Genomic DNA, 12,937 nt, shown 5'->3' on the forward strand with positions numbered 1-12,937 from the left:
GGGAATCACCCAGTTAAAGTAGCTATAAAGTACATTGGGCAATCATAAATACATCATAAAAATATTATAATGTCACAAAAAAGGGGAAAATAAAGTGCATAAGCGTCAACAAAGTGCACAGGGAAAGTAAAAATAGACAATCATCAACAAATGTGATAGAAACATTTGGTAGCCGTTGACAAATTCGGTAGAAAACAAAAAATGCTATAGACAATCATTAGCAAGTGCACAAAAAAGGTCCTCAATCGCAATAGAGAAGCAGAACTATGCAATACAACTAATACGACAAAGAGTGAGAAATGTAGTGCAAAAAGAATCAGAACTAATGTAGAATGCATGAAAAACAAATCAGAATCGGGTTTTTTTTTGTCAAAACAAGAACACAGTTGACCAATAGGAGCAATACTTGAAATGGCAATCCATAAAAAAAACACCAATACTAAGATCGGCTAAAACAAAATGATATCCCAAAGGGATAACTAAAAAACTTAATAAAATGGATATGACTGATAGAGGGTCCAATACTAAATAAAGGAGTATCTCCTCCGGATGGTAGGATATCATCTTTAAAAAGTAGCTTAGTCTCATCTTCTATAGCTTGAAGTAGTCCTAGGGGGATAGCATATTCAGGACCAATACATTGTTGTATCGATGCAGATATTTCTCTTTCTAACCACACAATTACGAGTACCTCTATTGTGATTCCCAAAAGGAGGTTTAAAATGGGTAGAATCGATATGAGTCCATAGACTTCTTTTAATAATTCTAATTTCGAAAAAGAATTGATAGTTTCTACTTCTACCCTATCTATTATCATTTCAACGATCAACTCCCTCCCCCCTAATGATATCTATACTACCTAATATCGTCATGATATCAGCAAATTTCATTCTTTTAACTAGCTGAGGAAGAATTTGCAAATTAATAAAACCGGGCAGACGAATTTTCCATCTCCAGGGGAAAATACTATCACCTCCTACTAGATAAATTCCTAATTCATCTTTTGGGGCTTCCACTCTTACATAAAGCTCTTGCTTTGATAATTCAAAATTGGGTGAAGGTTTTTTATCAAGAAATTTATATTCAAAATCGTCATATGTTGCGTTTGAGAGCAACTCAAAATAAATATTTAAAAGTGGCGACGCCTATTTCCAAACCTAGATGCTTCTAATCAATATAAGCCTTGTGAGTGTGATACATGCAACCGTAATCATCCAATGTAGTGCTAACTTTAAATTAATTGATTTAACTTTGTTTAGATACACATGTATGTATGTTATAGAGAAAAAAAATACATATCTAGTCAAAGTTGCGTCAATTAATTTGAAACAGGGAAGCACATAATACCGGCGACTGACTGTTCCTGATTGATCCATGCAAAATGATACAAGCAGCATATTTCGGCAGCCATAACTTTGGCATCAATCAGCAGTGTGTGCGTCGTACTAGGTCAACTCTCTAACATAGCCGTTGTGGTTCACGCAACCGGTATATTCATTCACACTCACACAGGGGATTCGCATTCGCCCCTGAATCCTTGTCGACTTTCGGTACCGCCCGGAATGCCATAAACTTTGGATAAGAAGAAATACGGTCTGACCGTATCGTATACTGTTTGCTAGGCCCAAATTCCAGGAGAAATATTCATGGCGGGAACGTCCGAGGACGGAACGGACTGTTCCGTGGGGCCTGGGAGGTACCTGGTTTCTGTGGCACTCACTGCGTCGATGTCACTCGCCTGCAGAGCGACTGCAGCACAGCACCCACCACAGAACCAAAAATTCGACCGGGCAAAGGAAAAAAAAAAAAGGCGACGGAATTGAATTGAAAGCAAAGCCAGGATTCGACATTGCTCACTTTCCCCTCGTCGCCTCGGAACCGGCTCCTCTAGCTCAGAGCATCTTTAGCAGATTTCATAAAAACGCGAACGAAAAAGATGGAGTTTAGTTCACTGAACTCGTGTATTCAGACCCTAAGATGGCTGACGTATTTATGGGCTCTATTCTACGCCAGCAGGATCCAAACCCGTAAAAACAGGCTTTATTAAAGACTTTGCATATGATCAAACAAATGACATAATCAAATGCAAATAATCCATGCATACTTCATAGTGCAGACATCAAATGACACAATCATAGCAAATAGTTCATAGTTCACCATCTCCTCTCACCGCCGGCATCAAACCGAGGTTGGCCCGCCGTGATCTTCATCGCCACCACCTCCAGGAGTCACCGAGCCACCACCAGTTGCCTCTTCACGAGCTAGTCTTCGTCTTGCCGTGATCTCCGCTGAGACCTCCTTCCACCACTCCAGTTGTTGCACATTCATGTCCTTGGTGTTCATCATCATGATCTCACTCTCTTCGGCTAATATTTGTTTCATTACTTTGGCCTTCTTCACATTGATCCTCATCTCCTCCAACTTGATCTTGTTCCTTGCTTCCTCTCGGTTGGCTTCAACCTTGACAAGGCTCACCTCCTCCTTCCTCTCGATGATGACAAGCTTGGTCTCCAAAGTCTTGGCCGCTATCACCTCCTTGGACTTCATCATTTGATCAAACTTGTCCCTCAACAATGCAACCTCCCCCTCGAGCTTGAGCCTCTCCTTGGCCTTCTTGTTTCCCTCCGGCTTGTCAGTGTTCCGGCCCTCCTTCTCGTCCTTGGTGTCATCGAACGCAACCATTGCTGCTTTCTTGGGTGCAACTTCTTCGTCCATCAATTGCCACTTGGGGAGGTGTTGAAACACATCAAAGCAATGACACATGGTGAAGCTCTTGCCCTTGCTGCCGGCCATGTCTCTGTATGTCGCATCAGTAATGCGGTCCTACAATTGCAAAACCAAACAACAAATCGTTAATATGTCACCAAAGCGAAACTACAATTGTACAGACCAAATATGCACTCACATATTCGTCCACAGTTGCCGCTAGGAGGATTGGACACCACTTGGTCCATTGCTGTTGCCCACCGGCTGCAGGCCGGCTTGATCGTGTCCCTACGTCCTTGGAGGGATCGATACGTGTGATTGACAGGATGGCGAACGCGCGGCATCAGTTTATGGAATTTGTCCTCGATGCGTTGCCAGTAGCGCTTCCCTGTTTGATCGGTGCCGGAGACTACATCCATCCCCACGGCGGCCCAAGGTCGGGACAAGGTGGCGTCTTCAATTTTTGTGTAGTCGTTTGCCCGCCTCTACTTCCTATTTCCATCAGCCTCCACCTCGACCACACCCTTGTCCCCTTCGTCCCCGCTGTCGTCCTCATCTCCACCCATCCCAACGTCGAACGGAGGGAGTGGGTTAATGTTCACCTCGTCCAACATCTCCATGTACAAGGTGTTCTCATTCCTAACAGTGCGCGGCCTCAATATCTACTCGCAATGAAAATCCGAGGAAGAGTTGATGTGTACCTTGTTGACCCGTCGTCGAGCATGTCCTGGGCGACGTTCGCGGTGGCTTCCGGTGGCGGCGGCGGCGTTGGCGGGGAGGGGAACGGAGACGGGGCGCCACGGCTCGTCGTCGCCTTCACTTTCGTTCTTTTGGGCGCCGAATTTTTCAGTCTGGCACGGGATGCCTTCGGCTTCATTGCCACCGTCGGGACATCACCGGTGGCCGCCGCGGCACCGGATTGCGGGATCACATGCGTTCCCGCGCGCCGCCGCTTCACCACGCTCTTTTGACGAGACAGTGGTAGCTACCTCCGCGAGGGTTGCAGGGGACGCCGGGCTGGTTGGTGGAGCGACGGAAGCTCCGGCGACCACGGGAGAGGGTGGCGGCACCTGCGAGCTAGCAACGGTGGACGGATGGGTCGATTCGAGACTCATCGTGGAGAAATCGGATGACGGCGGCGTAGAGGAAGGTGAGGGCGCGCAGATCGGCAGCGACGGTGGCGGTTGGGAGGAGCTGAAACTTCCCTCACGCGCAAACTAGGGATTGTGTTCGGTTCGCTCCGTCGGCCCCTACAAATTCAGGCCGAGTATGGGTTTCGGTCTTGGCTCAAAAAATATTTTCAGTTTTGCCTCGTTTACGGTCACTGATCGACGCCATTTTTTAATCCAAATCCGTAAACTGACGGTTATTTTTCGATTGGGCGTTTTGCGTGCTCTGCTACTAGAGATGCTCTTAGCTATTGCAAGTTAGCCTACCATAGTCGTTGGATCTAAAACAAGAGGCCAAGTGAAAACTGTAGACTTTGTACTGTAGCTAAGACACTCTGGATCAGCCCTGTTTCTAACACCGTAGTCTTGAACTGTTCACGTACTGTACAATTAGATCTGAGCCATTCATTTACGATCCAATGGTAAATAATAGACCAAGTTAGGGTACTGTAGCACCCGAACTTAGCAAGAGCAAGTTAGAGGAGCTCATTCCCGTCGGCTCCCCCTCGCTCTTTTTGGATTCTTCCCATCTTGAGGCATCGCCTGTCTGCCCCCATTGGCCCAAGCCCAGCACACCCTTTGTGGAATCCTACAATTCTTGCCTCCCATTCCCACCCCAGCCTCCTCTGCTTCTTCTTCTACCTTCCTCCCCTACAAATCTACAATACAAGGGAAAGGAGAAGTGAAGTGGAGCCAACACTCCCCTGCCTCCGTTCTTGCCATGCAAGTGTTCGTTCCTTGCAGGCGCGTGTTCGGCGGCCGCTCGGCAAGCGAGTGCTGGTGAGAGCGAATGGGGGCTCAGGCAGCAATGCCGTCGTCGGGCGGGGCCATCTCGCGGCAGGGCTCGCTGTGCAGCCTCACGCTGAGCGACGTCGAGGGCCAGCTGCACGGCCTCCGCGCGGCGGCCGGCTCCAGGAGGACGGTGGACGAGGTGTGGCGGGACATCCAGGGCGCCGCCAGCTGCGCGCGGCCGCAGCCGGCGCAGATGACGCTGGAGGACTTCCTGTCCAGGTCCGGCGGCGGCAGCGCGGTGGCCGCCGACGACGCGGGGGCCGGCGGCGGCGGAGGAGGCTGGGCCACCGAGCAGCAGTACAACCCCCCGCCGCCGGTGCCGGAGCAGCAGCAGCGCCACAGCATCGGCCGCCCCCTGCCGCGGCCCCTGGGCGTGGGCGCCGGCCCGGTGCTGCTGGACGCGCTGTACCACGACCACCACGACGTGGCCGCCGCCATGTCCGGCCGGAAGCGTGCTGCTGCTGCTGCCGCGGGCGGCCCGGTGGAGAAGACGGTGGAGCGGCGCAAGAAGCGGATGATCAAGAACCGGGAGTCGGCGGCGAGGTCGCGCGCCAGGAAGCAGGTGGGCTCCTCCTCCTCCTCAAACCCCAAATCTCAGCAAGTGCGTTTGGACTCTGCACCCCACACTGTACAGTTCACTCACTCACTCGCTTGGATTTGGCTTTGGCGGGCAGGCCTACACGAACGAGCTGGAGAACAAGATCTCGCTGCTGGAGGAGGAGAACGAGCGGCTCAGGAATCACAAGGTAACCACCAAGGCACCAACACATTTCTCAGCCTGCTAGCTAGTCTCGAAACAGAAAAACAGGTCCTTCCAATTTCATGCCCGTCTAGTCCAATCATGTTTTCTTCTTCTTCTTGAGGCAACTGCTGTCTAATCAAGTTTATGCTGCTTAAACTTGATTTTTGAATCCATCCCTAACATAGGACAAAGCTAACACAACCGCTCTGCATGCGGCGGGGGTCCTCATGCCACTCAACTGCTAATGCTGCACAGATTAATTGTCTGTGCTAGTTACTGGAGAATGAGATAATGCACTGATCTGGTAGTGCCTTGTTTCAAAAAAAAAAAAATCACCTGCAGAGTTAAACAGTTCATCTCTGAACATTTTTTTTACTCCTCCTGTCGTGCTGATGCACCTATAGGGTCTGCTGCTCCTGCTAGTGAGCTCTGTGTTTCTTTAGCTGTCTCTGCGTCATTGGCTTTGGCTCTGGAGTGGTTACAGAGGATGTCAGATCATGGATGGACCATAAAGTTCTGCCCTATCAAGTGGCCTTTCCATTTCACCTCCTTCTACAAAAACTTATCTTCAAATTACTTTTCACCATAGAAAAACTACCTTTTGGAAATGTGTGGTGTTAGTTGTCTTGTTTTTTCCTTACAAAAATCAAATGGCCTTTCCATTTCACCTTCTGCCAGAAAAACTTATCTACTATACTAGCCTTATGTCAAATTACTTTTCACCATGTAAAAACTACCTTTTGGAAATGTGTTAGTTGTCTTGTTTTTTCCTTACAAAAATCAACTGGCCTTTCCATTTCACTTTCTTCTACGAAAACTTATCTCCTAGCCTCATGTCAAATTACCTTTCACCATATAAATACTACCTTTTGGAAGTCTGCGGTGTTGGTTGTTTCTTTTCTTTTCCTTATACAAGAAAAAAAGGACCACGGGTTAATGGATGAGGTAACATCTGAACGTTTGCTTGATACTTTATGGATGACACGGTGGAGGATCAATCATTCCCATCGATCTCACAATCTGTTAGCACAGTAGTCAATGCCTAAACCCTGCTCATTGGACACTAGACAGGCATCACCGCTCACTAGGCTAAAAGTAAAAGAGGGGGTAGATTCTTTTTACCCATAGGATGGAATAAATTAGGGCTTTGGGAAGATTTGATCTCATTGTCTGCCAACTCAATTCTTTCATTATCAGTCAGCATCACTGCATCACCCTACTGCTACTTGCTGATGAGCTCCTTCCTAGCTAGTACATGCTGATAAATAATACCATTGCCCATCTGCTTCAGCTTGGATGTGCAAAAAATACTATTATCCGTGTACTAGAAAACTTTGCACATCTACCTTGAAACACACATCTTTCATTTTCTGTAGTTCGTGTACTTGTCTTGTGCTCCTTTCTATGCCCGTGTCATGAAATCTGAAGACAGCATGTACAAATTTGCCAGTGACAACTTCTCCGAAAGCTGAGATTTATGTCCTACTCTGCATTTCTTGGGCGTACGAGATACTGACCTCAAAGTCTCGAAAATCCCTCCAGACGGTCAAACAAATACTCTTTCCAGCCTCCCAAATGTAAATGTTGAGATGGATATTTGTGTATCTTCAGTTTTTGCTGAGCTGACGTGTTGATTTGTGTGTTTTATGTTCCATTCAGGCATTTGAATCGGAAGTGCAGTATGTGCCGCAGCAGGAGCCAACGAACCAGCTCCGGCGGAGGAACTCGGCCAGCTTCTGATCATGTTAATAGTAGTGGCCAGCATTATGTTGGCTCAAGTTGTAACTGACTTCCCAACAATATTTAGCTAGTACTAAGAACTCTGCTGTCTCCAACTTGCTGTGTAGCAATTGCTGGTTGCTGCACTCGTGCCTTTTCTCCAACTAGTGCATTGCTTTCTGCAGCCTGTGATTGCAAGAGTAAGCTGTAATGTTGTGTCGTTCTCTCAAATGAAAACATAATTGCTAGCCTAGCGGCAGGGTTCGTGTTTCAAGTTTTCAACTCTTTACCATCCTTGCAAAAGGAAGTTAGACAAAACAAACAAATTTTCAGTGCGTTCTATTTTGTCATCAACACAGAAGATCATTAAGAATTCATTTGTAACTATACCGTAAGCTATACATCCATGTGCTCTTTGATTTATCAAAAATTAGATGAACAAAATCTCTCACTGATAACATTTCAGCTGTAGTCAGGATCATCATCCGGGAGTATCAATCTCAGATCATCATTATCTCTGTAGACTTGTACCAAAGCTGCAGCCTTGTACGCGAAGAACCCCATCATCCCTGGAACAAGCTGCACAAAGAGATACCATCATTCAGGATATCAGTTTGCAAGAAAATATAATGTATAGGTCAACATAAATCAGACAACAATAATAAAGAGCTGCCCTTTTACCTCAAAATTAAAAATGCTATTGTGAAAGTGACTAGAAAAGGTTGACAGTCCAAAAATCACAGCAGGAATTATAAGCCTTGGGGATGAAAGAACAAATACAGAGCCACCCAATGTCTTCTCTACTGTATTCTTCAGGTCCTCGCTTCGAATGCCAATTCTAGCATTTGCATATATACAATAATAATAAATAAAACAGTCAGAACGTGAGGGATACAAGTCCGAGTATAGACAAAGACATTTCCAAACCTACTTCTTCACTGTCTTCCTCAGAAAAACTTCAGGCACATCTTCCTTTGACAAGTTATCTGCGCGTCGGTACAGAAGTTGAAGATACAACCAACTGCTCAATAGAATGTAAGTGATAAGATTTATAATATCTTAGAGCATTGAAACACAGATTAAAACTTTATGTGATATTTGAGTATCTTTAGACAGGAGACGTAGCAACATCATCTTAAATTGCAGGAAGGTAACTGAGCTAACCTGAAGGCAACTCCAAAAGCATAACTGATACCAGCCTGTTCAATCAGAACATTAAAGATTAGTCAGATAATTCTTCTTCAATTTTATAGAGTGACCGGTTACAATTATTTGGGTAAAGTTAAACCATTTTGCCATTCATTAGTTTACTGAACCATATTAAATTAAAGATCATAGTCTATTGAAAAGTATGTCCGAAAAGAGCTTATTAGGTTATCTAGGTGTCTAGATTTTTTCGAAATGGATCTAGGTGTCTAGATGGCACATTAAATGCCGATACCATTCACAATGTCGTGTCTTCACATCCAAATACCGATGGACTTTTGATATGTATCTTCACAATGTCTGGTAGATTGGAGATTATTTTCATGTCAAATCAGGTTTGCTTTGGAAACGTCAGTTAAACGGGAGATTAATTAATTGTGACACTAGTCACATGAAACTATTTACTTATTTATTGTTAGCACAAAAGAACGTGTCTAATTTTATGTCAGCTATAAAGTTCAAATCTAATACCTGCAGAGAGAAGACTAGAGCACAATATACAGTGCAAGCAGCTCCAATTCCTGCTGTCAGGAGCAACAGCTCATCTTTAATCTGTGAGAAATTACTAAAATGAGAAGATGGATATGTATTTTCCTTTTTGTAATAAATGCATCAGGAAATGAAATTACTGCTTCATATTTCATAAGGTTGAATTCCCTCCTCTTGTCGCTCTCTTTCTTCCTTTCCTGCCATCATTCGTGACAACATTCCCAGCTATCAGCTATGTCTACAACAAATATGAATAATGAACGGTAATCCCAAAACACCACCATGACAGACCATATAAGCAAGCCTCCTTCTGACACTTAGGCTGCCGTCAACGGCCACCAGATCTCCAGTAGCCTCACCGGTAACATCTTCCCTGAACTGCATTCCACTGTTTTATCAGTCAAGAGTAACAATAGCCTACACATGATTTTTGTTTGGCGGGGATAGCATAGACATGATTGGCAGAGCTTACATCTGCATCACTTTCTTGATATGTGGTAGCCTCTACCACATCAAGACCCGTGGCATTTCTCCTCAAAACCATGTCAGCGACTTTGGAGATGAAGTCCCCATTCTCCTGCCTATCCTCAAGGAACATGCGCATGACCTCCTGCTCCCCAAGACTGTCACCAGCTATCAGTCCCAACAAGCAAGTCACAGGGTCAGTGTCATTACCAACAGACAAATGCTAATCTCTGTTGGTGCTTAGTTACTACTCCCTCCTGTCTTTTTTAATTGACTCGGATTTAGTACAAGTCAATTAAAAGAGACCGGAGTGAGTAGAATTTAAGTCAGTGTATCCATGCAGAGAGGAAGAAAACTGAATTGCAGGAACAGGCACAGGCTCACGAGCCGATGCGAGATTCGTCGACACACAATTCTCTGCGAAATGGTGAAGCTAGGCGCCGTACCTTGGAGAGACGAGTAGCGGAGAGCTGGGACGCGCGGCGACCTGCGAGGGCGGAGGGCTAGGCCGAGGGGAGCGAGCGACCTGCGCGCGGCGAGGTCGCAACAACGGAGGCCGGGGAGCCTCGCCATGGCAGACTGTAATCTGTTCAGCTGGCAGCGACTGCCTGCTGGAACCTGGAGAGGAGGAGAGCCGGCGAGCCGTGAGAAAAGAAGGGGTTCGAAATCGCGCTAGAAACGGGAGCCGCGGCGCCGATCGAGCCACCACTCACCGCGCCTGCTTGCTTGTCGCCCGCCGCTGGTCTGCGCGCGTGGCCGCCTCCGCACTCGATTGCGCGAGCCGCCGCCGCTGCAGCCTATGCGGTCCGGAAGCTCTGTAGCTTGACCGGCCGCCGCGAGAGCTTCTACCTGACGGATTCTCAGGGAGAGCGGCCAAGACGGAAGAGAGGGATTCTCAGGGAGAGCGGCGCTGGAGAAGAGAAACGATGGAGCGGGCGGGCTCAGGTGGATAAGAGTACGACGGAGGTGCAATCTGGGCCGTTAAGTGCACGATCGGATGGTGAAGCCTCTCTCCCTCATCTCTTGCTTGTATCATGACAATCATAAATAAATTCTACAGTTTGGAGTCAACATTATTGTCAAAAGTTGCAGAAATATCTCTATTTTGGGAATATGTTCCATGGTCTGTCTAGCCCAGACGGACGACCACTCATTTGAATTTTACGAGATTTGCTAGTAGAGTGCTTCTTAGAGCATCTTCAGTTGCGTCCGCCAAAACGTTCTCCAAAGTAATCTGGGGCGTGCCGGATCAAAAAACGGTTTTAGCTGCCGCGTCCCTCAAAGCTCAATTTTATCTGGCGCGCCCCGATACAGTATCCGGCGGCCCGAGGCCGTCCCCGTCCCACAGGGGACGCTTCGACACGTCGGACACAACGAAAAGCGAGGCGAAGCGATGCGGGCTCCCACATGGCGGCGAGTATTTGCATAAACCGTTGATTCGCGCCTTTTTTCTCGTCGCTCCATCCTTCCCGCGCCTCCCACCCCTCCGCCGCCGCTGGATTTGCCGGCCGTTTGAGCGTCTGATCTCTTCTGAGAGTCGGCGCCGTCGCCGCGGCTGGCGCTCCCGCCGGTCGTTCCGCCGCCGCCGCTTCGCCATCGCATCCCAGAACGCGGCCTCAAATCTGCCCCACCTCCGCGCACACAAGGTGCTCGACGACTTGCCAGGTAGGCACGATTGGCCGCTGTTCGTTGCGTTGTCTGCCTCGGCGCAATTTTAACCATTGATTTTCCTTTAGACATGGATAGCGACGATGAGATGGTTGCCTTGCTGCTGGAGGACGAGCAAGCCTTCGATGACGACCTCCGGGAGCATTTGCTGATCATCGCGTCCCTCCAGGACATGCTTGACGCCGAGGCGGAGAAGAGGAAGAGGCCGCGTCGCGGAGGATCAAGGCCGGGGAGAAGGAAGTCCAAGCCCCGGCAGAGGATGGAGGGGCATGCCATGCTGCACAACGACTACTTCGCCGACGATGCAACACATGCCGATAATTTTAGGCGCCGGTACAGGATGAGCAAGGGGCTGTTCATGAATATCCTCCACGGCGTTCGAGAGTTCAACCCCTACTTCAAGCTCAAGCTCGACGCTGTAGGCATTGTCGGGTTCTCGTCGATTCAGAAGTGCACCGCTACCATGAGGATGCTTGCATACGGAGCACCTGCCGATACGCAGGACGACTACCTTCGCATGAGTGAGTCTACTGTCATTGAGTGCATGTACAAGTTTTGTCGAGCTGTGGTGGGAAAGTTTGGCAAATACTACTTGAGAGGGCCAACTGAGGAAGAGACTGCAAGGATCATGGCACAAAATGCTGCCAGGGGATTTTCTGGAATGCTTGGTGTCGTTGCCTAATCGACGGTACCTCGGAGGAGGGATCCTCACGAGGGGGAGAAGAGGTAGGGGCCATAGGGCGGAGTGCTCTCGGGACGGTGGTACGCGAGTTACCCAGCTTCGGAACACCTGCACGATGACGAGGCCCTACCGCCGCTTGTCCGGAATTATCCGGGCGCTTTCGCGTTGTTACAATGAGTTGTGGTTGTGCCTCTAGGGCTCCCGGGATCCGGCTTATAAAGGCGCACGGATCTAGGGTTTACATGGAGAGTCCTAGCCGGATTACGGATAGCCTAACTACGGTACAATATCTTGCCGTGCACGTCACGGATCCGCCTTCCATATACGTCGTACTTGGATCCGGGTCCCTCATGGGCCTCCATGGATCCGGGTTACTTCTATGTCGGTACGGATCCGGCCTGCTGATCCTGGGCTGGACTTCTCCCTTCATGATCAACGAAGCAATCGGGCCGCCCGATGGGCCACATGCCTCATCACCGTCCGTGGGCCACCCGGGCTTGCCGGATCTAGGCACTCGTCGATGGTACACCTATGAAGTATACCCACAACAGTAGCCCCCGGAGTTCTCCGAGTTTCGCCTGCAGCTTCCGCCTTGCCTGGTCCAACACGATCTCCGGCAAACGTTGGTAACGCGGAGAAACTTGAAGAGCTCCAACTTTGCATTTTCTTCTTTTTCCCAACTTATAGCCGGAAAACGCTCCCATCCCGCGGGACTTCATCCATCGACGTTCCAAAGAACATTTCCGGGTTACTGGCCCGTTCGAATGAGAGACAACTTATCTTCACAAAATTACCGGAATCTTAAAAGACTCAAACGGCTTCGGAAATCCTTCATTTTCAGATCACACTCAACAACGGAAGTTCCTTATTTCCCGCGCACAACTTCCTCATTTCCCGCGCTAAATCTTCGCAGATGCAAATCTTCAGCCGGAATTTTCGGGAGCGCACAGCCAAATCACCTCCACGTCGTTTTACCGCATTTGACCTAGACACGTGTCAATCATCCAACGGCGTGACCGTTCAGTTTCCACCGTTGGATACGGATCCCGAATCTCCGAGCGCGGCCTATAAATACCCCGCGGCCCGGTAAAAATTCATTCTTTCACCCCCTCTCACCACATCGTCTTCCTCCACGCGCCAGCGCCGCTCGCCAGATCTCAACTCCGGTGACCTTCGTCACGGTGAACTTCGCGCGCCGCCGAACCAAGGTTCCCCTTGCACCAAGATTCTCACGGTTGAACGAGAAACTCGCTCCGCCGCCGATTCGAGGTCACGCGGGCTGTTTTCCTTCAAGTTCGG

At 48.5% G+C, this 12,937-nt stretch overlaps 2 protein-coding genes across 2 annotated transcripts; one reads left to right on the top strand and one right to left on the bottom strand.

Annotated features, from left to right (window-relative positions):
- Positions 1-4,540: 4,540 nt before the first annotated feature.
- On the top strand, positions 4,541-7,381 carry LOC124692300 (ABSCISIC ACID-INSENSITIVE 5-like protein 2). The gene is made up of 3 exons (XM_047225638.1): positions 4,541-5,229; positions 5,342-5,413; positions 7,069-7,381. The coding sequence occupies exons 1-3, from the start codon at positions 4,666-4,668 to the stop codon at positions 7,147-7,149; spliced, it is 717 nt and encodes a 238-aa protein (XP_047081594.1). The 5' UTR covers positions 4,541-4,665; the 3' UTR covers positions 7,150-7,381.
- A 55-nt stretch (positions 7,382-7,436) lies between these two features.
- Positions 7,437-9,876, bottom strand: LOC124692299. The gene is made up of 9 exons (XM_047225637.1): positions 9,735-9,876; positions 9,296-9,456; positions 9,115-9,201; positions 8,964-9,020; positions 8,806-8,886; positions 8,293-8,327; positions 8,060-8,149; positions 7,810-7,966; positions 7,437-7,707 (listed from the first exon to the last, which is right to left on the bottom strand). The coding sequence occupies exons 1-9, from the start codon at positions 9,859-9,861 to the stop codon at positions 7,591-7,593; spliced, it is 912 nt and encodes a 303-aa protein (XP_047081593.1). The 5' UTR covers positions 9,862-9,876; the 3' UTR covers positions 7,437-7,590.
- Positions 9,877-12,937: the final 3,061 nt, after the last annotated feature.

Source organism: Lolium rigidum, chromosome 2, assembly GCF_022539505.1.
Source record: "Lolium rigidum isolate FL_2022 chromosome 2, APGP_CSIRO_Lrig_0.1, whole genome shotgun sequence".
NCBI classification, from domain to species: Eukaryota; Viridiplantae; Streptophyta; class Magnoliopsida; order Poales; family Poaceae; genus Lolium; species Lolium rigidum.